At 42.8% G+C, this 25,933-nt stretch overlaps 1 protein-coding gene and 1 long non-coding RNA gene across 2 annotated transcripts; one reads left to right on the forward strand and one right to left on the reverse strand.

Moving 5' to 3' along the window:
• Positions 1-5,717: 5,717 nt before the first annotated feature.
• LOC111849764 (NXPE family member 4-like) lies at positions 5,718-25,933 on the reverse strand. Its single transcript, XM_072714350.1, has 5 exons — positions 25,726-25,933; positions 7,716-8,401; positions 7,535-7,596; positions 6,599-6,817; positions 5,718-6,280 (listed from the first exon to the last, which is right to left on the reverse strand). The coding sequence occupies exons 1-5, from the start codon at positions 25,912-25,914 to the stop codon at positions 5,718-5,720; spliced, it is 1,719 nt and encodes a 572-aa protein (XP_072570451.1). The 5' UTR covers positions 25,915-25,933.
• On the forward strand, positions 6,679-8,072 carry LOC140592102 (uncharacterized). Its single transcript, XR_011992364.1, has 3 exons — positions 6,679-6,813; positions 7,197-7,274; positions 7,953-8,072. It is a non-coding gene; the product is annotated as an uncharacterized lncRNA (long non-coding RNA).

Below are 25,933 nucleotides of genomic sequence, written 5' to 3' on the forward strand. Positions count from 1 at the left end.
CATGTAGCAGACTCAGGGGGTGGTTGGTGAGGGTACAGGGACCCAGATCCTGCTGTATCTTCTCCATCCGGAGGGTTGGGTAGCCTAAACCCCTACTACGCAGGCTGTGGCCCAGCCTGTTACAAAAATGTTCAAATCAATCCAGTCGTGTTTTTGTGACCTCAAAAAGTGTTTCAAAAAGTGTTTTGGTTGAAACCGAAAATTAGATTTTTGGCTTTTCAGTAAATGTTTTTCAGTTGCCAAAATTTTGTTGCATCAACCAAAATTTGACACCAACATGGAAAGACTGAACACAATTATTGCAAAATTTTAACCTTACAAACAAAAAGGAATTATTAAAAGTAAAGGAACGGAACTGAAAAGGACTAATTACAGACTGAACAATTGGTTCCAAAAAAAAAATAGTAGAGAAAAGAAAACTTCTGATTCTGAAACAATTTTGGGAGAAGAGAAGATGAGTGTCACGCCCCGCTCCGTCCGATCCTAATGTGTGTCACGCCCACCTCGTTACCTCGTGTTCAGCCCTGATTGTGATCACCTGTGTCCTGTTATGTCTGGCTAGTCTTTTGTATTTAGTCCGTGTCTCAGTTAGTTTCCCCAGATCCGTCATTGTAGTGTCACGTTAGATGTCCGTGCCTGTCCGTCCCCGTTACCTGACTTCCTGGCTGCTCTCGCCTACTTCCACGGCTCGCCTACCGTCCGATCATGACAATGAGCTGCATTAACGTTTTAATATCCATCTCTGAATTTGTCTGTTTGTTTGTTAGCTTAATGTCTGTAGGGGGAAACACGTAAAATGGGGATGATTATGGTGAAGGTAGTCATTATTATCACCTCAACCAGTAATGCAATATATCAATGATTACAGTTAAATTCGTAACCTGTAAAATTTGTGCGATTTATTTCAGAAGGAAAAAAAAATTAGAAATCAAATTACAAGCAGACATATGCCTCTTACAAGAAACTCATGTAACAGAATCCAAAAAAAAAACATTGAAAACCCCACAATTAAATGAAGTATACAGATCAATTTATAAATTTAAGTTGTATAATACGTTTTATTTATACCTGCCTTTCAAGACACTAAAGGACACCATACAATCACAACATAAAAATCATTTAAAAATAGTGTTATTAATAAATAGCAATAAAATATTAGTTACAATAAAGCCAGTATTAATACAAGATTGAATTAAGAAATTACAGAGAATAAGCGAGTTTAAAAAGGTATGTTAAGGAGGGATTTAAAGGTAGAAAGGTATGAATGTCTTGTGAAAGAGAAAAACCGAGCAACAAAACACTGTTGGCACTCATGTTGTGCTACGTCGTAAAAACGAAAAAAAGGTACAATGACCGAAAGCAGTGGCGGCCAAACAAAGACCGTAAAAGTGAGATTTTTATTTCAAATGAAGTGCAAAAATATTTGCTTTATAAAAACATGGCAGGAGCGGCGGGTGTTGGTTGGCAGGCCTGGGTGCGGGGCGGCGGCATCGACGGCGGGGGGCCACTAGCCTGCGACCTGGGGGGTGGGGGAACATCCTCTGGAGCCGCCCACTGGACAATTCCAGGGCATCTGCTGCCGGGCCTCGAGATGAGTGTGTGCGTGTGGGCGTGCGTGTCTGTGTGTGTATCTGGTGAGTGTGTGCGTGCGTGTCTGTGTGTGTATCTGGTGAGTGTGTGCGTGCGTGTCTGTGTGTGTATCTGGTGAGTGTGTGCGTGCGTGTCTGTGTGTGTATCTGGTGAGTGTGTGCGTGCGTGTCTGTGTGTGTATCTGGTGAGTGTGGGCGTGCGTGTCTGTGTGTGTATCTGGTGAGTGTGTGCGTGCGTGTCTGTGTGTGTATCTGGTGAGTGTGTGCGTGCGTGTCTGTGTGTGTATCTGGTGAGTGTGTGCGTGCGTGTCTGTGTGTGTATCTGGTGAGTGTGTGCGTGCGTGTCTGTGTGTGTATCTGGTGAGTGTGTGCGTGTGGGCGTGCGTGTCTGTGTGTGTATCTGGTGAGTGTGTGCGTGCGTGTCTGTGTGTGTATCTGGTGAGTGTGTGCGTGCGTGTCTGTGTGTGTATCTGGTCAGTGTGTGCGTGTGGGCGTGCGTGTCTGTGTGTGTATCTGGTGAGTGTGTGCGTGCGTGTCTGTGTGTGTATCTGGTGAGTGTGTGCGTGCGTGTCTGTGTGTGTATCTGGTGAGTGTGTGCGTGCGTGTCTGTGTGTGTATCTGGTGAGTGTGTGCGTGCGTGTCTGTGTGTGTATCTGGTGAGTGTGTGCGTGTGGGCGTGCGTGTCTGTGTGTGTATCTGGTGAGTGTGTGCGTGCGTGTCTGTGTGTGTATCTGGTGAGTGTGTGCGTGTGGGCGTGCGTGTCTGTGTGTGTATCTGGTGAGTGTGTGCGTGCGTGTCTGTGTGTGTATCTGGTGAGTGTGTGCGTGCGTGTCTGTGTGTGTATCTGGTGAGTGTGTGCGTGCGTGTCTGTGTGTGTATCTGGTGAGTGTGTGCGTGCGTGTCTGTGTGTGTATCTGGTGAGTCTGCATGTTCTGTATGTCTGAATGTATGGCCTGGGACGGTGGAGCACCTCGGTGATGGGGTGGTGCGGGTGTGGTGGGGTGTGAGTGTTTGGTGAATGTGGGTATCTGGGTATGAATGGCTCGTCGGCGATGCCAGCGCAGATGAGGCCCCAGACACCTCCTCGGATTGGGGCAGGGGGTGCTGTGGCGGGGGGTGTCGGCGCCCCCCTGGGTGTTGGCACCGCGTGTCCGGGCGTGCCTTGCCTGATGCCCGCTGCCCTGTGGCGCTATCACCGTGGGGCCCCTGGCTCGTGCTCGCCGGTGTGGGGTGCCCGGTGCCTCCCCCCTCTGCCTCCTTGGGTGGACGCGCAGCCCTCCGGTGGCGGGGGGCCCGGGTGCCTGGCCCCTGTGTGGCGGCTGGGTCCATGATCGCTGGCATTGTTGTGGCCTTGCACACCCATTGGGAATCATTCCATGTTAACCTGCACACTCATACATACACTCACAGCACACAAACATACACACATGCGCACACACACGTACATATGCACATGCACACACATAGAACGCGCACACACACGCACATACAAGATAGCCCAGGGCTTTCTTGCCCTATGTTATCCCTCTCTCTCCTTCTTGTCTGTTTGTGTGTGTGTGTGTGTGTGTGGCTTCCATCCTTCCTTCTCAGATGCAGATACTGGTGCGGCGATAACCAGACTGTGTTCCTGTTGGTCTGCTTATGTATTTTTTTCTTTGGTATTAATGTATTTCATTCCAGAAGCAGATACTGGCACAAGCGTATTCCCTGTCATAATGGTACCATTGGTTTCTTTGTATACTTTTTATGCACCTGGATCTTGTTTTTCAGATACAGCAGCTGGTGTGATGATACAATGTCCAGCACTAAGATGCAGAAGCTGTCCATTTGTTATTCTTTCCTTTTGCTCTACTTTTTCTTAAGTTATTTTTCTTTCCCTGTTTTTCTCTCCCTATCTGACCCCCTCCCCCTTTTTTTTTCTTCTTTCTCTCTTCTCTTTCTCTCTTTTCCCCTCTCCTCTTTCTGTCCCTCCTCTCTTCCTCGCTTTATCTCTCCTATTTCAGTAAACTTTTCCTGTCTACTCCGGCTTAATAGCGCAATAATCTAAAACGGTTAATAAAGAGTAAATCTCAAGTAACAAGAGGAGCTTAATCCGAAGCTCCACTTGGCAAAATAAAAGTGTTGGCACAATAAAGCACCCAGACTAACATCCTGCTGCTAAACTGCTGGACACTACAGGGGTAAAAAAAATAAAAAGAAGACAAAACTGATAAAACGATAAAGAATAACAGTGCAATATAAGTATGTCTATGGCACCATGTTGGTGACCCCTGATCTATACAGTACTAAATGTAGTTTTTCAGTTTAGTATTATACAGTAGGCCTAATTCTACAAAACTGAATCTCTGCATTGTTTTTAGTACCATAGACAAGGACCACATGAGTTGCCCACGGACATGTTCTAAAAATAGCACAACTCACCAGTGAACAGCGTCTAAAATTCAATTTTATCCTGTTGCTATTCTTCAATCACATTTGCATTTATATAGATTTGAAAATGTCAGTAACTAAACAAGAGCATTTAAAACATGTTTATTATACATGTTTGAAGAAGAGTGTATCAAACTGGTAGCCCTTCATATGGCTCAGTACCCGTGAAGTAGCTCTGTTTCAAAAAGGTTGGTGACCCCTGGTATAGACCTATTTTTAAACTGGTGGGTCCACTGCAAATGCCTCCTGCAACATTGTTCAAAGTACAAGTTTAAGGTTTGCTTCTCACCTCCCTGTCAGTTGGACCACCAAAATGTAATACAAATCCGGGACAATGTTGCAGAGGTGTAGCTTGCACTAAAATAAATAAATAAATAATGTTGCAAGCCCTCTTGACCAAACATACAGTGAAACCGAGAAAGGTGACAGTGCATTGTGCCCCAGGAAGTGTTATCCTCTTCCAAACTGGCAGTAGTCCACTGGATCCTTGGTGCATCAAGGAGGGGTGGGGTGGGAGAGAGAGAGAAGACAAGAACATTAAAATTTAACCTCCAAAAGAAAAGGTTACCTAGGATTCAAAGGCTAAAAAAAAAAAAACACACACACACACACACAACACAAAAACAACAAAAAAAAGCGTTTCTATTTTGAGGTGAAGAGATGGGTCTCACCTAATACAAGTGCACAAAAACAGATTCCACCATTCATTAATTTAAAAAAACACAAAACCAAAATGGATAAGACATGTGAAAAAGCACAGCCTTGCTGCTTGCATAGGATTTAAATGGTTATGAAACCAGACAGGGCTCCAGAGTGTGACCACATGCACATTCATGAGGCCAGAATTGTATTTTATTTTTTTAAAGTGTGGCAAAGCAACAAATAGCCCGACTACGCCACCCAATAGGACAGTTAGAATAACCGCCCCCAACCCCCCGGGATAAGTACAATATGACTACTTCCAGTTGATCACCCACAGAAGTCCAATACACTATACAGCGGACATGGATTCTCTTGGACGAATTTTATTACACAAATCAGAGGAAAATTAATAACAAGAGATCTAAACTCAAATTAACTAAATACATATCTATTACAATTTTGTAAACAACCAGAATAATCTTAAATATACTAAAATTACACAGACCACCAAAACAAACAAAAAAAATAACGCCACAGGAAAATCAAAGGAATCAGTTACGACTAGGTATGGCTACCTTTAAAAAGGGGAGACAGACTAGCTGATGGTGTACCCCCATAGTCACACTACTCGTGCACACACTCGATGGTGCGACGTCGGTGCAATAATCCACTTCAAACCACACACATGCACACTCCAAAAAGGCACACGCACGTAGGCAACACTAAATACTTAAATACACAAGCATGCAATGATTTGGTCCCATCATCAGATAGCTCTAGCCGCCCATTAGAACCACCTACCCAATCGATAACAAAGCTAAGAAAAAAAATAAAATACACACACACACACACTCTTATTTACCTTTGCCAGTCCACCTTATTGTAGTATATAAAACGTGTCATAGAGTTAATGAACACTTGCATGAAAATCCTTGAATAAATTCTGTGAATGGTTTTTAACCAAAGTCCTCGTTGAGCTGACAGTCCTTAAAAACTTTTCTCTCATTCAGATTAAACCCCAAAATTAGCCTCCAAACAAGATTAGCGGAAGTTGTTCTATGACTTCGGCCTGGCACTGGTACCATGTTGAGTATGACAGAGTTGGGACAGAAATAGTGCCACCTCACTGGCAATGATGGTTGGGTTGGGGTGGATGACAAAGGTGTTGGCAGCCACTGTCATCTCCCAGGCATCCACAAACCCCACCTCCAGGTCGCCGAACACCTTCCTCTGAGCCAGGTTCTGCAGGTGTCCGTGCCAGTCGCTGAAGCGTTCTGGTTCTGAGGAGAGCTCCCTGGTGTTATCCAGCTTGATGAAGATGCGGGTCCCGGGACTGCGGGCCTGCAGCCTCTGGATGGCCCCCCACAGGCTCAGCAACCTGCGGACAAAGAGCTCCAGGGGGTAGGCCCGGAAGTGCTGCCCCACTCCAATCACCACCACTGTGTCCTCTCCCTCTGCTCCGATAGCATCCAAATCCCGGGAAATATAGGGAGCCTCGATGACTTTAATTTCGCTAGCTGTAATCCTGGGATGACCGTGATTTCTCCAGTAGACGGTGTAGTTGCTCTTAATGTTAAGAATCTTCAAGAGGGAAAAGCCACGGTAGTCTTTGCTTTTATCTGCTAATTGAAGGTTAACAAACATTTCTAAGAGCAACTATGATGAAAAACATCAATTACTATGATTTACCAGTATGCACGTCAAACATTTAGTTGTTTTCCTTAACTGACAGTAAAGTTTCCATGCACTAGAATCATGTGTTAATCTGCCTAGCAGACTTGCAATGTGTACACAGGCTATAACAGGCATAAGGACTATAGAGCATTAAGAAGCAGAGATAAAAACATGTACTAATGTACCATGTACATCAGTGAAGGTGTGGAATGTATTAATAAAAGGAAAAATCATTGCAATATTTAATGGTTGTGAGGACTGACCGTTTTGAAAGCTGTTCATAAATTGTATCCACTGACGCATAGTAGAGTCTCCCATAAAGTAGAGTGTCTTTCCCTTCAGACAGCTGTTGATGGACTCCAAAGTGAAGAAGCTTCCAGTTTCACAGCACAAGGAAGACCACTGGTTTCTCCAGTAATAACCACTTGGGATGTTGGGACTGATTCTCTGAGCACAATCCCTACCTGTGCTGCTGGGGGTAACTATAGACAGAGAGAGAGAGAGAGAATACAGATAACACTGCATATAATTTCAGGATGTCAATTTAAATTTTCAACTCTTGAAACTATGACTTTGTTAGAATGTACAAACCAACTAGCGACACCATTTCTTAAAGGGGAAGTTCACCCTAAAACTAGGCAACTCACAGCAGAACAAGTTAGATGAATACATAGCACTAAATCCCTGCTAAAACATATTTTTTTTTCAGTTTTGAGGTGAACTGTCCTTTTAATCTCTGAGTCTAGCAGATTTCAGCCAAATATAAGTATTCATACTATCAAATTACCCTTTGAGGAAAACAATTTTCTTTAAGAAAAAAAATATTTTAATAATTCTATAAAATTTCCTTTATATGTTCAGTAATCACTACAACGTCACGATCGCATGCGGGGAAGCAGGAGCAGGGAGACGGAGAGTCGGGAACAAGGGGTTTACGAGGTACAACACAGTAAAAACTTCAATAGACTTCAATGACAGAACTGGGGAAACATACTCGAAGACGGACTGAAATACACAAGACTTAATGTAAATAAGAGACAGCTGATAACAATCGGGATTTCACACGAGGTTAATGAGGGGGTGTGGCAGGAGGACTGGACGAACAGGGCGTGACAAAATGCACCCAAAAGAAAAAACAAACGATTAATGTAGAAAACAGCGTAGAAAGAAAACTACAGTTAACTGAAACTGGGATTTACCAGAACAGGTTCTGACATCCACGTCACCAAATTTGTTCTTTATCTTCACCCCAATGTGGTTCCTTAAAAAAAAAAAGTACAATAGCCATGAACTGAAGGCTGAAGTATGGTCAGCCTTGGAACAAATTAGTCTGGAAGCAACAAGAACGCTCAGCTGACGTCAACACAGAGTCTGTTTTACCGGGTCAGTAGAGAAGCTTCCTCCTTGGTGAGTGGAGATCCTGGAGTGTTGAATGAAGACATGGTGTCAATCGAGTGACATGGCAGGGTTGGGGGTATGTAACAGGCGTAGGATTCTCCGTCCCTCTCGTCTTTGTACTCGCACAGGGATTTACTCGTGTTCAGCTGGAAGCCGCACTCAGACGTCTCAGTTTTGCTCCCATTGACAAAGGTTCCTTTGTGTGTGATCTTGTTGTAGTTGAGCTGCCTGGACCTCCACAGGGCCTGCACCGCCTCAGAGGAGTGCATGAGGAGCACAGAGACTTGCACCTCCCCAGGCCAGAGCAGGATGAAGCGGACACGGTAGGAGCCGTTGCGGAGGTCAGTGACGGCTCCTGCGGCGGAGGCCTGTAGTTTGGGGGAGTGAATCCGGGCCAATATGAAGTCTCCTCCATGAGTCTTGGGCCTCCCACTGTGGTCCCGCATGTCCACACGCACGTCTAAGGTGTCTCCCATACAGTACTGGGCTTGGGGATGCTCCAGACTGGCTGTGCTCTGAGCAGGACTGGAGGTGTTCTGGACAGACTCCCAGACAGATGTTGGAGGGAGATCCCCCTGGAGGGAGAGCATCACATCATCTACAGTCATCTCCGGATGTGGAACACTTGCGATGCTTGGCAGTCGGTGGATGCTGCTTGATAAGTGTCTCTACATTTGGAAAAATAATAGAAAATCAATTGTCTCTCTGTTTCATGTTCCAGCCTTTCATTACCAATTTATGTATCACAGTACAAGATAAGTGTATACAGTGCTGTAAAGGTGGGTGTGTGGGGGGGAGGTTTAGGATGATTCTAAGGACGGGGGCCCTAAAATATTTGGAAATAACTGGATTGGTCTGGACTGGGGGGCTGAATATGATCTGCTCTCATGGGGCCCAAAATCTTTAGCAACGTCCCTGAGTGTATAGACAGTATATGAATATTGTACTCGTCAGTTATTCTTTTATTAATAATAAACAGTTTATTCGCAGTTTGACAAGGGTAATAAGCAATGGCAATGCTCTTCTTTCCAAAGGTGTGACAGAAAAATGAGTTTCACTGCACTATATATTGCAGATTGAGCTCAGCTGGAAAGCTAAGCATCAGACAAGCTTTTTTTCCATGTCATTGAACACATGACCATTGCAGAAAGCCCACTGTGCTGCACCTGTAATTTGCGGACTTAACACATAACGGCATCATACTAATGTCTCTCTAGATCTGAATGCAAAATTTTAGATTAATTATGCTGTGACAGCAAGTGTCCAGTCAGATGGGCTAGTTATTCTGCTACTAGTACACTTTGCACTGCCCCACTAGTATGTGTTAATCGTGTAATTTAACCACGTAATTGGTTAATAAATAATTTAATAAACCAATGACCTAATCCAACGATTTCGATCAGCCAGAATTTCAAGAAGCAACAGCAAACCAGACGGGGACCCCAGGAACCGATCATTTTGCCTTTGAGGAAACTGCACTGCAGGACACAGAACCATTCATGCACTCCTATCATGCATGCAACACCCAGCCAGGTCAAAGCCGCCAGTCCTGAACATCGGTGCAGCCAGGTGGGGGTGCCAATGGAAGTGGCCCAAGGATAATGTGGTTTTTGACCACAGCACAGTGACCACAGTTGAGACGCTCATTGAGGAGGAGTTCTGCTCCTTCAGTGTGCCAGAAAAGCTACAGAGTGTCCAGGGATGGAACTTCAAGGCATAGATGTTTGGCAAGGTCAGTAAGTGGCTGAGCATTGTGAAGACCAGCACCATGCCTTTCACCCCCAAAATGATGGGCTGGTAGAGTTGAGTAGTCTCACACTCACTGTGCAGCTCACTATTCCTGGTCACCCAGTATGACTGGGACCACACCTGCCCCAGATATTGTGGGCATACCAGGCAGCAATGCCAAAGAGCATCCAGTGCATGCTGGCTGGTCTTATGTTTGGGATGGAGCAGTGCACGCTAACACTCTTGGTTTTTGGGTCACCAGAGTTTGAGGTACTGAAGGAGCCAGGTATGGAATACCTGTGCTGCCTCTGGGACCGTCTGACCGGGGTACATGAGCTGACCTGATAGCACCAAGGCACAGTGACTGCCCAAGTGAAGCGTACCTACAGTACAATGCACAAAGGCATGGGCAGGACTTTGGTGTTGGGGATTCATCTACAAGAAGGGCTGGTCACCTAAGCTTGGACAGTCACTGGAGGGGCCTGGGGGAGATCCTGAACCACCTCTCCAACATCGTCTATCACCTGCAGCTGCCTAAGCAATGGAAGGCTGTGGTCCTGCACAGGGCACCATACTAACTCCAGCCCCAATCTTGTGTCCTTGCAACAGCTGAGGATGAGGACACTCCTGTGAACAGTGACAACACTGGTCTCCGCTGCAGGACAGATCATTTTCAAACAATTTTTTTGGGTCAGCATCTACAAATGCTTAAATTTGAAGACAGATTGCCCCAAAATTGAAAGACTGCCACTTACTGAAACCAAACCACCATCTTTTATACTTGATCCCATAACTCAAAAACTGTTTAATGAATCTTTTTCAAACTTTGCAGACACATTATAGGCAGGTGTAACCCAGGTGAAAATAGCTATTAATAAATAGGTAGCTGAATAATTAATAATAAAAAAGAAACATTTTTGAGCAGATTTAATTATTTTAGGTTTCATAATGTTAATTGTAAAATCAGTGATAAAATCAGATAAATTGATGATTTACAAGATTTAAAATGATTATTTTAGTTTTATTAGTAAACCATTCTGTTACTCTTTCCATTTAAAATGAGCACCCTTTTACTTTAAGTGGTTATAGTTGTGTCAGCCAATCAGTGTAGATGTAGCTCGTCCAGTTGAAAAAACAGATGACAGAGTTTTGTGGAAAAAAAGCGAGCCCAATAAAAGAGGAAAATTCGAGTGTCGAGACAAAAGATGACGAGCCACCCTCACTGAAGAAAACCACTCTGGACTGTCGCTGTATCGACAGGATTCTCCCGCATCTCAGAGGGCGCAAACTTTTCCTCTGCAAAACTGAGGTTGGACTGAATAAGTTTTGATAATTTTGATGCAAGTGGACTCCTTTATCGCGTTAAGAGTGGACTCACTTAAACTGCAACTTTTTCCCTCTTTGGATTATGTGGATTTTGTATGGAGTGCCTACCGCGGTGATTAGCCACAATAACTGTGCACTCGTTGAGGAAAGGATGATTAGCATTTTGATACTGTAATTCCATTCACTATGCTTGTCCATAGCAAATATTTGAATCACTGAACTGTGAATGTTATATTCAATTTTGTTACCATTCCCACCAAACTGGTAATGGGATTGATATGAGCCTTCAAATGCCAAATGGAAAGTAATACTGGATCCTTGATTCTAAAATTAGGCCTATTACGTTAAAACAGTGTAAATAGAATTAAAATAATTTACTGTTATTAGTAGAGATGTAATGATACCAAAAACTCACGGTACGATAATATTGCGATAAAAGGTCCCATGATACGATACTTATCACGATATTTAATAAGAAAACACTTTTAATAATTAATAATCAACATGTTTATTTATATCAAATTAGTTCTTCCTTTTAAAATAAAGTGCTTCTACTTTTCTTCATTAGTGAAATATCCAGTTATGACCTTAAGCCTTTGCCAGAATTTGCAGTAATTGTCCTTTGCAATTAATGACTGAACAATGCATGTAATTATAAAACAAAAACAAGCAGTCAGTAGTTCCTTTATAAAATATAAATTATTACTGAAGCAGCTGGATCTTTTAATCAAAACACAATATGCAATTCCGAAGTAGTATTTTCTGCTATTTTTCACCGCGTGAAATATAGGCCACGCCCATACATACTAACACACTAAATAATACGTGAAAACAGTGCACGTGTATTATACCGTTCAATTCAGGCATAACAATGTCCAAAGGTTAATATACAGTTCAATTCAGTCCATCATATCCTAACTGCACACGTTGTGAGAAATTCAAAGTTCCCTCTACTCATCCTTCACAGTTGCTCCATGGGTCTAGCTTGCCATCCTGCTATGAACTCTGTTCGGTGGGTCCCCGTTCGGCGAAGCACATGCAGGAATATCCGTTCCAAATCTTCGGAAGTGTCAATGTAGCGCAGGGAAAAACCAATTTATCATGGTTTAAAACATTTCTTCCATCTTCCTTTTCCTTTGGTTAATTTTAAAAAATCTTCTTACACCACATAAGCTGTAAAATCAAGTTTAGCAAGTTTTCTTTTTGACGTATTCTAAATCCTATGGCAGCACTCGCTGCAGCCAGCCTCAACCGCTTCTGCAAAAAAAAACACCAACCCGCACTCTAGTGGACATTTTGTTTTTGCATCTATCTTTTCACTGATGTAAGGAAACATATGTATTCCTCTCGTACACTAAAGAGAACATGCTGTGAAATTAGAAATAAAAATAAATTTGAAAAAACCTAAATTGTAAGATGTCTTATTTCCTCCAAAGACAAAAAAACTAAAATTGAAGGACACTTTTTCCTTGGGTCTCAGAAGGATATAGATAAAGCTACGGAATAAACTGCAATAAACAGCAGTATCCGAGCTGACAATATTATGGCGAACGCCATATGAGCTATGAACTGCCTATATTACACAGCGTCACGAAAGGTTTCGACTGCTACATAAAACATAAACGCGGCTAAAAGCTTAGTGAATAACAGCATTTCTGAAGTTAGTAAGTGTGGGACTGTATTAGGACGAACTCGCGGACGATATTTCGTCGCATAGAATAAATAAGAGTTGTTCACTGTCCTCCTGTTACTGTAATATTCTGAGATGTTGTAATTGTTCAACTTCACCTAGCAGACATACATATGAGGCGATTGAGGTATTGATTGATTCTGATCGTGTATGGACTAATCATCCCGAGATTCAAATACATCGTCCATGATTCACCCATAATATTATTGTGCCACGGGCTAACTGTACAAACATATTTTTCACTGGACACTTATATAACTTGTTTCTCGCGAATAATTTGTTTCTCACAGAAAGAGCTATGACGCCTATCTTGTCTTTTTCTTCCCAGATAGCACCATGCTATTGTTTAAACGTTGAATTATAGTTAAATGCGTTGAATTATGGTCAGTGGTAAATTATCAGTGTTGAAACTCAATTGATTTTTAGTCTGAATTGATTTACAATAGGCCTATTGAAAAATTGATGGTGGCAAAGCCTTGATTCAATTTTGGTAAAAAGTGAAGCATTGAAAATCAACGTTGTTTCCACCTATTTCTCCGATATGGAATCAATGTCATTTCCACATAGCTTATGTGTGCTATCTGGGTGGGGAAAGGGACGCCTATCTTGTCTCTGTCAGGGGAAAAAATAAAGCGTTGCCCAAAATGCTTCGTAACCACAAGCGCAAACAGCCTCACCTGGACAGAAATTTGAGAACGAAGAGCGCATTGCCTGAGGGGAGGGGTGAGCCACTCGCCATACCACTTTACCATGGCCAGCTCGCCTCCTGCCCGCACGCGTATCTATCAGTGCTGACCGGAGCTCGACCGTGGGATAGAGCGCGTATCCTGGGACTCACGTGTTGGTCTCCTGCCAGGACTGAAAGGGGCTCCCCAGTCCGTGTGTGAAGGCGGGTGATGATGGCACTCCGAGTGTGAATAGCTTTGCAGCTGAATTTGCATTTTAATCATTAGAAGGACTACTTACCAATGCTTATGATATCTCCTAATTTTGTATCGGTTTGGACTACTTGTGGCATTTTTTTGCCTTATGATATTACATAATTTTGTAATCATTAAAGGAACTACTTACTATTGCTTATTATATTTCATGATTTTGTCTCACTTTTAATAAAATATTCCTGAACGGACCGAAGCATGCCTGTTTGTTCCTTCAAGAGCCTTATATCCCCCTCTCGTATTAAAACAGGGATAAATATGGATTAAATGGCTGGATCAAATGACAGGGCTGTCCGGGAAATACAAAGCTGTCTATTCAAACAGTATCAAATCTGGTTTAATGTGCGTCTCCATGCATTTACGTTATAAATAGTAGGCCTATCTTGTCTTTAACCGTTGCTAGTTATCAGCGGCAGTCAATCATGACTGAACTTTCATTTTTTTAATACAAGAGCTCTCCTCTCCTTTACTACAGCTAGACCCATTAACCATCTTTTGCCACAATCTTTTTAAGAGAATTTAAATTTTAGTTACCGAAATTTCTTCGATGATTTTGTTAGTAGGCTACTAATGAACAATCCAAAATATCACTGGAAATTACAGTGATGAACCGCATAGCGCACACCATCTTTTCGATACACACCAAAAAGTTGTAGAAATTAGAAAATAGAAATAGTATAATGATGCTGTTTTCAGTAGTAATGAAAGTAGTGGGAAAAAAACGAGATTTAGGGAAGAAAAGATGTCAGCTTGCACTTACCTGGAAAGCACAGCAATAATAATAATAATAATAATAATAATAGCCTAATAATTTTCCATTTGAAACTAAGACTTAAACAAATTAGTCATTACCTTAGTCAGTATCAGAACAACTGTAGCGATGCAGACAAATATAAAAAACTTCAGACTTTCACTCCGTATCAGATTTCGGGTATTAGACGTAGCGATCTGTAAAACGACAGTTAATTATATCTCTTAGTTGTTTTCTCAATGCATACTATTACTAAAACGTTTTGCTGTGTTGTGTATTAACTCCCCCATTTATGACCAGAAAATATCCACATATTCACAGATATATTGATGTATATTTATAAAAAATAGTTTCCCTGGTCTGTCAGTAAAACTTACGCTCATCAAACGTCCTTCATTTCAAACATTACAAACTCAAATGGGAAACTGAACTTACCAGTGATCGATTCATGCTTAGTAAGCGGCTGTAGGATGCTAGTCGGAAAATATGTTTGGGCTGAAACAATCAAGACTAGCTGTCGTAGTTTTATGAAGGTAACAAATTATTTCATTAATTTACAGCAGTTTTCATGCTTGGGTCCGCTCTACCGAAACTATACCTACAAGATACACCCCCTTTGACGGTCTCTCGTAGAATACCATCAATTGTTAATCCTGCACCTGTTCAGTGACTACATAGCTCTATATAACCAACCTAACTGGTTCACTCAGTGAGAGGAATTGACTCATGTGCAGTTAAGCAGTGGTCTTTAACTCCAATTTCTCTGAAGTAGTTGAATACATGTGTGCTTTTTCCTACCAGTTTACCTGGTTTCTCAACCCCTCTCTCAGAATGAGGGGGTATCTCCGCATTCCTGCATCTACACATGTGCCTGCTTTTCCCTGCACCCCCAGAACTGATCCATTGGTTTATTAACCCCAGTCTGACTACGATTTCTGTCTCTCATCCCCAGTAATTGTTTGCTCTGCATCTGAATCCCTGGTCCCTGAGTTTTCTGTGTGACAGAATTCCTCATAATGGGATCCAGCTTTGTAGCACACTGGCATGCCTGAAGGGGCACCTGGACAATTTGTACTCCACCCAAGCTACTACCCCAGTGTTGCATCTCTGCCTGGACCCTCTCAAATTTTTCTGGTCCTGGTCCTGGACTAAAAGACTGCTAGAATTCCTTAATGCAGAGCGACCTGTTCATCCATCATAACAATCCTCAGCTGCCCAAGGAGACTGACTGGGTTGACTTTGTGATTTCCCTCCCCAATAGAAAAGTCTGGATGTCAGCACTGTCCGGACCTCTGCTCCATTGCCACCTTCCCCAGTGGATAAGCTATACACTGATGGGCAGCTCTTCCATGGCCGCAACATCACCTGTTAATGCCTAAGTTAGCCAAAACACACACTGGTTCAATATGATAATTATACTTCAAAGACCCTTATGTTGAGAAAAACAATGGATCCACAATTTCCCTTGCCCGGACGCGGGTCACCAGGCCCCCTGGAGCCAGGCCTGGGGGTGGGGTTCGATGGCGAGCGCCTGGTGGCCAGGCCTGCACCCATGCGGCCTGGTCGGGCACAGCCTGAAGGAGGCACGTGGGTCCCCCCTCCAATGGGCTCACCACCTGTAGGAGGGGCCATAGAGGTCGGGTGCAGTGTGAGTTGGGCAGTGGCCGAAGACGGGGACCTTGGCGGTCCGATCCTCAGCTGCAGAAGCTAGCTCTAGGGACATGGAATGTCACCTCTCTGGTGGGGAAGGAGCCTGAGCTGGTGCGCGAGGTTGTGAAGTTTCGACTAGATATAGTCGGGCTCACCTCGACGCATGGCTTGGGCTCTGGAACCAGCCTCCTTGAGGGGGGTTGGACCTTCTTCCACTCTGGAGTTGCTCGTGGGGAGAGGCGCCCAGCAGGGGTGGGCATACTTATTGCCCCAGGCTGGGTGCCTGTACATTGCCTGTAACGCAGTGGATGAGAGGGTAGCCTCCCTTCGCCTTCGGGTGGGGGAATGGGTCCTGACCGTTGTTTGCGCTTATGCGCCAAGCAGCAGTTCAGAATACCCACCCTTTTTGGAGTCCTTGGAAGGGGTGTTGGAGAGCACTCCTCCTGGGGACTCTCTTGTTCTGCTGGGGGACTTCAATGCTCATGTGGGCAAAGACAGTGAGACCTGGAGTGGCGTGATTAGGAGGAACAGCCCCCCCAATCTGAACCCAAGCAGTGTTTTGTTATTGGACTTCTGTGCTTGTCACGGATTGTCCATAATGAACACCATGTTCAAGCGTAACGGTGTCCATATGTGCACTTGGCATCAGGACACCCTAGGCCACAGTTCGATGATCGAATTTTTAGTCGTGTCATCGGACTTGCGGCCGCATGTCTTGGACACTCGGGTGAGGAGAGGGGCGGAGCTGTCAACTGATCACTACCTGGTGGTGGGTTGGCTCCGCTGGTTGGGGAGGAAGACAGCCAGGCCTGGCAGGCCCAAGCATATAGTGAGGGTCTGCTGGGAATGTCTGGCAGAATCCCCTGTCAGGAGGAGCTTCAACTCCTACCTCTGGCAGAGCTTCTCCCATGTCCCAGGGGAGGCGGGGGACATTTAGTCCGAATGGGCTATGTTCCATGCCTCCATTGTGGAGGCGGCTGACCGGAGCTGTGGCTGTAAGGTGGTCGGTGTCTGTCGCGGCAGCAATCCCCGAACCCGCTGGTGGACACTGGTGGTGAGGGATGCCGTCAAACTGAAGGAGTCCTATTGGGCCTTTTTGGCCTGTGGGACTCCAGAGGCAGCTGACAGGTACTGGCGGGCCAAGCAGAACGCAGCCTCGACGGTTGCCGAGGCAAAAACTCCGATGTGGGAGAAGTTTGGTGAGGCCATGGAAAATTACTTCCGACCGGCTTTGAGGAGATTCTGGTCCACTATCCGGCGGCTCAGGGCGGGAAAGCAGTGCAGCATCGACACTTGTTCACGAGTGATGGAAGGATGGAACGGGAGATCGACAGGCGGATCGGTGTGGCGTCAGCAGTGATGCGGGCGCAGCATTGGACTATCATGGTGAAGAAGGAGCTGACACAAAAGGCAAAGCTCTCAATTTACCAGTCGATCTACGTTCCTACCCTCACCTATGGTCATGAACTATGAGTAGTGACCAAAAGAACAAGATCGCGAGTACAAGCGGCCGAAATGACTTTTCTCCGCAGGGTGGCTGGATTCTCCCTTAGAGATAGGGTGAGGAGTTCGGTCATTCGGGAGGGACTCAGAGTAGAGCCGCTGCTCCTCCGCATCGAGAAGAGCCAGGTGAGGTGGCTCAGGTATCTGCTTAGGATGCCTCCTGGACACCTCCCTGGTGAGGTGTTCTGGGCATGTCCCACTGGGAGGAGGCCCCGGGGAAGACCCAGGACACGTTGGAGGGACTATGTCTCTTGGCTGGCCTGGGAACGCCTCGGGATCCCCCCAGAGGAGCTGGATGAAGTGGCTGGGGAGAGGGAAGTCTGGGTTTCCCTGCTGAGACTGCTGCCCCCGCAACCTGACCTCGGATAAGTGGAAGTAAATGGATGGATGGATGGATGGTCACTGAGTCATGCTCGCAATAATTAAACAGCAGGGATAGTTCGGGGTTTAATCATCAGATGGCGTTTATTACACCCGCACTACTACAACCGACACACCGGCACTGCTCACTGTGCACGTCGCCCCGTTTACTCTTCATACACACGGTGGGTGCACGCACACATACACACCTACAAACACACACTACATACAACAATAAACATTAACCACCCGCTGTAGTACGACAGTGCGTCATGGTGGGACATGTGCAAATAGGTCAGACAGCGCTTGGCTCTTCGACGACGTCGATATGTTAAAACACATGAATTCAGCCCTAAAATTTATTGTCTAGGCTGTTCACATACATTGTATTAATAAAACCACCTGAAAGACGTTAAAATGATACTTGTGTAGTCGGCTGCTCTACCACATACACATTCAAATATCACAATACCTCGTTTCCGCTCTGAAAGACTCACACGACGCATTATATTGAATAAATCATATTCTGTTTATTCACTACAACCTCAGCTGGATAAAACTCCTTTAATTGTCATTGTACAAAAACATACAACTAAATTGCCTTGCACCCACATAAAGAAAATATGGCTCCTATCTTAAGTAAATAAATAAATAAATAAATAAATAAATAAATAAACAAACAAACAAACAAACAAACAAACTAATTAATTAAAAGAGTAATAAATAAGCCTAAATTAAGTAAGTAAAAGAAATTGATCACACACACAGTAATTTTAAACGTACTGGCCATGTACTGTTAACATAAAGTAGTAACTGGCATGAGATAAGGATTCGTGTCATTCCAAAATCAAAGTTTTAGTGACTTTATAGCATCATTCAGGGTGGTGATTTGCCAGGTGTTGATGTATCAGAGGGGGGAGCTTTTGGACTTCGTGATCGACTTCGTAGAGAGTGATGCACTGAAGAACATGGAGGACCAAGGACTGTCTCACCTGTTATCTCTATGTGACCTTATCGATTAACTACAGCAACCTGCCTCTGAGAGAATGCGAGTGAGAACAGCGCAGTGAAAGCAGCCATTGGTGAGGACCTGGACAATATCCCTCCGGTAACCACAGCACCAGTGATGCAAGCAAGGACTCCTACATCAGCACCAGCTGCTGTGGGCACGGATAAGGTACCAGGTTATGTAAAGTTCCCTGATGTAGCTACATTCCTACTTCGCGGAGAGTTTAAAATTCATGGTGGTCAGCTATCTGACTCAGATTCAGAGCTCAGTTTTAATCACATTTGTAAACACGTAGCTAAGGGTATTGCACAAAGGTTCACTGAGTCAGAGGTGATTAGGGCTGTTATATCATTAAGCCAGGTACATTCAAAACAATGCTACTCACTAAAGATTCACTGAGTGTAACTGAACTTAAACACTTTCCACGAGCACACTTAAAGGACCAAAGCAGTGCAGAACTTTTCCAAGAACTGAGAAATACTAGACTAGAGTCCTGCTTGTTACCCAGCAGATGGAGTCAGAGTTCCAATACGATGGCAAGCTTGTTCAGGGAGTATTTCTCCACTCACTGTTCCAGGGGTTTAATGAAAAGTCTTCAGTTGTATGCACTGACATTCGCACCATACTCTCAAAACCACAACTTACAGATAATGCCATTTTAGAGCTCTTTACAAAATCTGTTAACATAGACAGAGAGAGACAAATGGTTAGGGGGTACAGCTAAGTCCAAAGTAGCCAGTGTTAGTGCAGCACCAGGTGACGCTAGTGAGGGACAGAGCAATGCAATTCAAACGGAATTGAAGGCAAATCAGGATGTCATCCATGACGTTCCGGCCCAGGTTTCTGCTTTATCCAAAAGCCTTGAACGAATTATGACACCTGTGGAAAGAGTGGTACAAAAACAGCCACCTGAAACCCCATCCAGACCAAAAACAGCTACGGCTGCAACCAAAGGCAGATGCAGGTCCTGCGTGTCCCAGGGGAATGACCGCTGTACCCATTGCTTCAAATTTGGACAGGCAGGCCATCGAGCTGTGGGGTGTCTTTCACAAAACATTCAGACGGGAACGTTTCCATACACTAGAATCATATGTTAAAAAAGGTAAAGAGCATGCACTGATTATGGTGCGTTGCCACACTCACCACACGACAAACCAGAGAACCTTAGTGCAGCCTTGTGGCAGGTGAAACCTCAGCACCACACTAGTCCGAGTTTTATTTGGTGGCTGGAGTGCCAATCCTGCCACCAACCTCCAAGTTTTTCCTACTAAGTTGGAAGACCTCCTTCTAGCTAGATGTACAGATTAATGCCATACCCAGGACAAAGCAATTGCAGGTCTTGTTCAAGGACCCAACAGAGTAGAATCACTCTGGGCATTTAGGGAATTTGAACCAGCAACCTTCCAGTTACTAGCACAGATCCCTAGCCTTAGGGCCACCACTCCATCCACCATGTTAATCAGCTTTATATCCTAGCAGACTTGTGTACACAAACTATAAGAACTACAGTTGTGTTCAAAATAATAGCAGTCCGACATCACTAACCTAATCGATCACCGTTTTTGGTAGAAGTTATATTTCTACATAGCAAATAATTTACTAGTATGTGTAGTAGAGTAATGGAAAACCAACAGACCCAACACTTATAACATGCATGCTGCTGATTCTGTGTAATCGAATCATTAATTGAAAGGGGCATGTTCAAAATAATAGCAGTGTGAAGTTCAATTAGTGAGGTCATTCGTTCTGTGAAAAACCAAGTGCCAATTGTGGGCCTTATTTAAGTAAGGAAGGCAGCAAATGTTGTACATGCTGGTTATAGTGCATTTCTCTGAGTAAAATGGGTCGTTCCAGACATTGTTCAGAAGAATAGTGTACCTTGATTAAAAAGTTGATTGGAGAGGGGAAAACATATAAAGAAGTGCAGAAAATGATAGGCTGCTCAGCTAAAATGATCGCAAATGCTTTAAAATGGCAACCAAAACCTAAAAGATGTGGAAGAAAACGAAAAACTACCATTTGAATGGATCGAAGAATAGCCAAGATGGCAAAGATTCAGGCAATGATCAGCTCCAGGAAGATCAAACAAGGTCTAAAGTTACCTGTGAGTACTGTTACAATCAGAAGACGCCTATGTGAAGCCAAGCTACTGGCAAGAAGCCCCCGCAAAGTCCCACTGCTGAAAAAAAAGACATGTGCTGAAGAGGTTACAGTTTGCCAATGAACACATTGACTGGCCTAAAGAGAAACGGCGCAACATTTTGTGGACTGATGAAAGCAAGATTGTTCTTTTTGTGTCTAGTGGCCACAGACAGTATGTCAAATGACCCCCAAACACTGAATTCAAGCCACAGTACACTGTGAAGACAGTGAAGCATGGTGGTGCAAGCATCATGTTATGGGGATGTTTCTCATACTACGGTGGAGGGCCTATTTATCACATACCAGGGATCATGGATCAGTTTGAATACCTCAGAATACTTGAAGAGGTCATGTTGCCTTGTCGCGAAGAGGATATGCCCTTGAAATGGGCGTTTCAACAAAACAATGACCCCAAACACACCAGTAAACAAGCAACATCTTGGTTCCAGACCAACAAGATTAACGTTATGGAATGGCCAGCCCAATTCCCGGACCTTAATCCGATAGAATGCTTGTGGGGTAACATCAAAAATGCTGTTTGAGGCAAAACCAAGAAGTGCAGAAGAACTGTGGAATGTAGTCCAATCATCCTGGGCTGGAATACCTGTTCACAGGTGCCAGAAGTTGTTCAACTCCATACAACACAGATGTGCAGCATTTCTCAGAAACAGTGGTTATACAACTAAATATTAGTTCAATGATTCAAAGGAAAGCAAAATCTTTAACATTTTTCAGCTCATACAGTGAATCTTTGAGTTTGTAAAGAAGAATGTGGATACTGCTATTTTTTTGAACAGCCTAATATTCCCTTTCCTTCACTTTCTGTAAAGGAATAACACAAATGTGATGAATTTCTCTTCTTGTTTTGATTTGGAATAGAATTTGTAGTGTTCTCAATGCATTTGCTTGTATGGAAATAAAAACTATTATAAGGATTTTCAGCTTTATTCACAACTGTATATGTACTGATGTACCAAGTACTTCAGGGAAGAATGAAGATGTGATATTTATTAATAAAAATCAACAAAGGGGAAAAAATATTCTATATCTACAAGTTTAATGGTTGTGAGGACTGACCCTTTTGAAAGCTGTTCGTAAACTCTATCCACTGGCGCATAGTAGAGTCTCCCATAAAGTAGAGTGTCTTTCCCTTCAGACAGCTGTTGATGGACTCCGAAGTGAAGAAGCTGCCAGTTTTACAGCACAAGGAAGACCACTGGTTTCTATTTCTATTTTAGATTTTATTTCAGCCAAGTATCTTTAACAGTAACATATTAACAAACAGTCTTCATGTTTGTTAAACATGACTGATATTAATAATCTTTTACAAATTTCTTTATATATTTATATATTTAGTAAACAGCATATCAACAATTTGAAAAAAATGTATACTTTGACAGTCTCAACCTTTTGGCAGACTTCTAACCCTCTGTTGCGGTGGGGACTCCAAGCAAAGGCAATTAGCCGTTTTATTTTAATGTCAACTTCACTGGATGAGCACACAGCAAAATTCATACTGTAATGTTCAGGAGTGGTCAGCGCTGCGTAAAATTCCATTGTCTTGAAGCTATTTCATCCAATGTTGTGGAATAAGGGAAAAAGGCTAAATGTGTTTTTTTGGAGGTAATTTACTCAAATATAATATTGAAGCATATGGCTGTTCCTCAATTTTTAATAAACATTAAGTTTCTCATTAAGCTGCTGAACTGACAGACACACACACACACGCATTCACACGCACGCATACACACACACACACACGCTCACTTTCTAAACCATCTTGCATGTTAACTAACTTCAACTTGGGGTTGATTCAATCACTGTTTTTGGTAGAAGTTATATTTCTACATAGCAAATAATTTACTAGTATGTGTAGTAGAGTAATAGTAGTTGTTGATTCAAATTGGGGTATTCCACTGAATTTGTGCCATTTTTGTCCCCAGGACATAATATGTATAAATACAAATGAATAGATGTTATTATCAAGCAAAGTGTCCTCCACTGTTACGCCTCACGGCGCACAGAGAACAGAAGCTCAGGAAGCCGGAAGTCGCGGTGAACTCGGGGTTTTAATTGGAACAGCAAAGATAAGGACAGGTAAAACACGGGGTTACATTACAATGACCGGACTGGGGAAACAAACTGAAACGCGGACTAAATACATTGCACTAATGACAGTAACCAGAAACAGCTGATAAACACGGGAAATCCACATGAGGTTAACGAGGGGGCGTGGCACATGAGAGGAGCGAACGATCGGGGCATGACATGCACAATGTCCTAATAGCAAATTTAACATACTGCAGTGTCAGGCCGACTGAGGCATCACCAGCATAGCGAAGGATGGGGAGGCTTGCTTGCTGGGATAGAACACACTCTTTATTAGAGTCTTAAACAGGAGTGTAAGAGGTATTTTATGCTTTAAATATATTTTCCGTCCTCAAGTAAATGAATAATATGTTAGTTAAAATACACATTTTAGCTGGGCCCCTGGTTTTCAGTCCTGTTACCCTAATGCATTTCTCCCCCTAAAAAAAATGGCATATTCCACAAGTAGCATACTCAACTGGAAATTGCATCATCAGTCACCTGAAGACCACAGGAAAACCAAAAGTAACTTCTCTCACTTTCTTTCCTGTATTTTGATGATATTGTAAGCATGCCTGAGGTGGTCAAACTCAACGCTCAGTCCTGTTATCCAAATAATTTCTTGATAGATAGACATTTGAATGTACTCAGTTATCATAATATTAGCTTTGATGATGTCACTATTTTTCATGAATTTCCTAATTTTATGATAAAACTCAGGCCTGTTACTTTGTCTTGTTACTTAAAGAGAAGTAAACTTGCACATCTATATATAGTGTTTTTTTAACCACAAGTATATATTTTTTGAACATGCAACCATTTCTTTAATATACACACTTTATTGAGGAGAACACAAAAGAACCATTTGATAAAGAGCCCCTTGAGGTTTTGGTAAGAGGATTTAGAAAAATACAACCATCTGCCACTTAAAAACCTTGGAAAAAATGAAATAAAGTAACCTCAGATTGACCAGTGCACATTTTGAATAGTTAAATATGGGTATCATTAGATTCAGTGTTCAAAAAGATGAAAAAACAAAATAATGGAGTGGTGCAAAATTCCCCCCCATTTCTCAGGCAATCAAAACCATACCCATCGGCCTGAGGGTGGCGCTATAGCACAATGTTTTACATTTTGGCCTATATCTCAGGAACCATGAGATGATCGTAAAAATGCAAATGGCACTATGAAGCTCGGCCTACCTAGATTTTCTGCTAATTTGCATAACGTGAAAAAAAATCTATTTTCGAACTTGCCCTAGACCGTTCATCCGATTCACACAAAATTTGAAATGCAACGTCTTGAGACCACGTAAACAAAAAGTTGATACTAGGATTTCGATCAAGCAAACAGACCGTTTTCACGCTTCCTGTTGAAGGTGGAACTATGGTCAAATTATCTCGCTGCTGTTAATATAGTGTACCTGTTTGTTCCAACCGTATCTGAGTTTTCTTGATTTCCCCCAGAATATAGAATTGTGGAACGCCTGAGTGAGGGATGAAAGTCCACTTCTCATTAGTGATGCAGAGGCTCTTTCTGCCTTGCTCTGGTTGCAAACACACTTGGATGATCATGTCAAATGATCCATTATATTGAATATCCAAATTTGTCATAAAAGAGCCAACACAGTCTTGCAGTCTTATCAGTCAGGGGTATAAAACCATTTGCATAAGAATGCAAATAAGCAGCTGGCAAATAAGTAACCAAATTCAGCCTCGCATACAGGTGAACGAATCAGAACAAATCTTTTAGGTGAACTGAATCAACCAAACTGTGTCCCAAAAAAAGAGAAGAGAGTAATTTCGCCCACCCATATGGTGGAACCCAGCTCCAATTTCAATGAATTTTCACGGGGAAATTACAAGGGATCCTTGTAATCCATTTTAATGCATTCTTTCATTTCATTTACATGTTGTATTAAAGTAATCAAGTACAGTTTTATTACGTGATAGGTATAATACCCATATCAAATAAAAATAAAATTGCATTGCTTTTGTTTATGTTGTATTGCTCGCACTGTAGTGCCAACAAGCTGGCCAATGAATGCACTGCATCTTTAGTATTGTGATCATAAATACATATAACTAGTAAAGTAATGTAGAGAGAGTGGTTATTCAGGATCATCACTCCCCCACACACATACACACACAAGCTCTGTACCTTCCTCTTCTCTGATCCTGATGCAACCCTAGATGTGACTTAGAAATGATCAAACTTACAGTGCCAGCTGTTAGATTTATGATTGATCTTCTATTGTGGGTCAGTAACATTGTTAGTATTCCACTCAATCTCACACTGGCTTCTTGTCTGTTAATACACTTTTTTTGTCCTGTAATGCACCATTTGTCCTGTCCCCTCCTCTACAATTGTGCCATAATTTCACAGTGTTCTTCTGAACACATGGGATTATAAAAATGGATTTTAGAAATCAGACAAGAAAGTTTCAGTTGTGAAACAGGAAACTGAAAATCATAATTTATAATGTAAATGTAGTCAATTTTGTTTTATTATATGGCTATAATGTGGCAATTTCCATTGACAGTAGTAAATTTAGTTGAATAACTGTAATTACCTTTAATAAGATCATCAGGACACAGACACAAATAACTACAAACGTCTTCAATCTTGAAGTCACAAAATTAGACTGCTTGGTAAAAGTATCGCCAAATATGATTCATATTTTAACTTGCTGGTTCAGTATAAAAAGAAGCAAAAACGTTAAGGTACTCGCTTGTACTGAAAAGAGTCACGCTATGTAGCCTACAAATCACATATATTGTGCAAAAAAGAAAAACTAAATTTCTTACCAATTTCATTTTGAGTGTCACGAAGGGGCCGGGAGAATGAAATATGATCCAGGGAGTGGCATTCCAACAAGACGGAAACATTACTACAAATAGAATATGCCAAATAAAAACCACTGTGTCAGAGGGCTGAGAAACACGAAGGAGAAGGGCTATTGTAAACAATGGGCTAGGTAAGGCAAAGGAAAACATACACTAATGGGGAAAGCAA

Source organism: Paramormyrops kingsleyae, chromosome 7, assembly GCF_048594095.1.
Source record: "Paramormyrops kingsleyae isolate MSU_618 chromosome 7, PKINGS_0.4, whole genome shotgun sequence".
Lineage (NCBI taxonomy): Eukaryota > Metazoa > Chordata > Actinopteri > Osteoglossiformes > Mormyridae > Paramormyrops > Paramormyrops kingsleyae.

What these genes read in the sequence shown, in the direction of transcription:
- LOC111849764 (XM_072714350.1), bottom strand. Translation starts at nt 25,914, where the DNA reads ATGTTTTCCTTTGCCTTACCTAGCCCATTGTTTACAATAGCCCTTCTC. An exon ending in TGACACTCAAAATGAAATTG is followed by an intron (nt 8,402 to 25,725) that starts GTAAGAAATTTA and finishes TTCCAAATGTAG; the next exon opens with AGACACTTATCAAGCAGCAT. An exon ending in TATGAACAGCTTTCAAAACG is followed by an intron (nt 6,281 to 6,598) that starts GTCAGTCCTCAC and finishes TTCAATTAGCAG; the next exon opens with ATAAAAGCAAAGACTACCGT.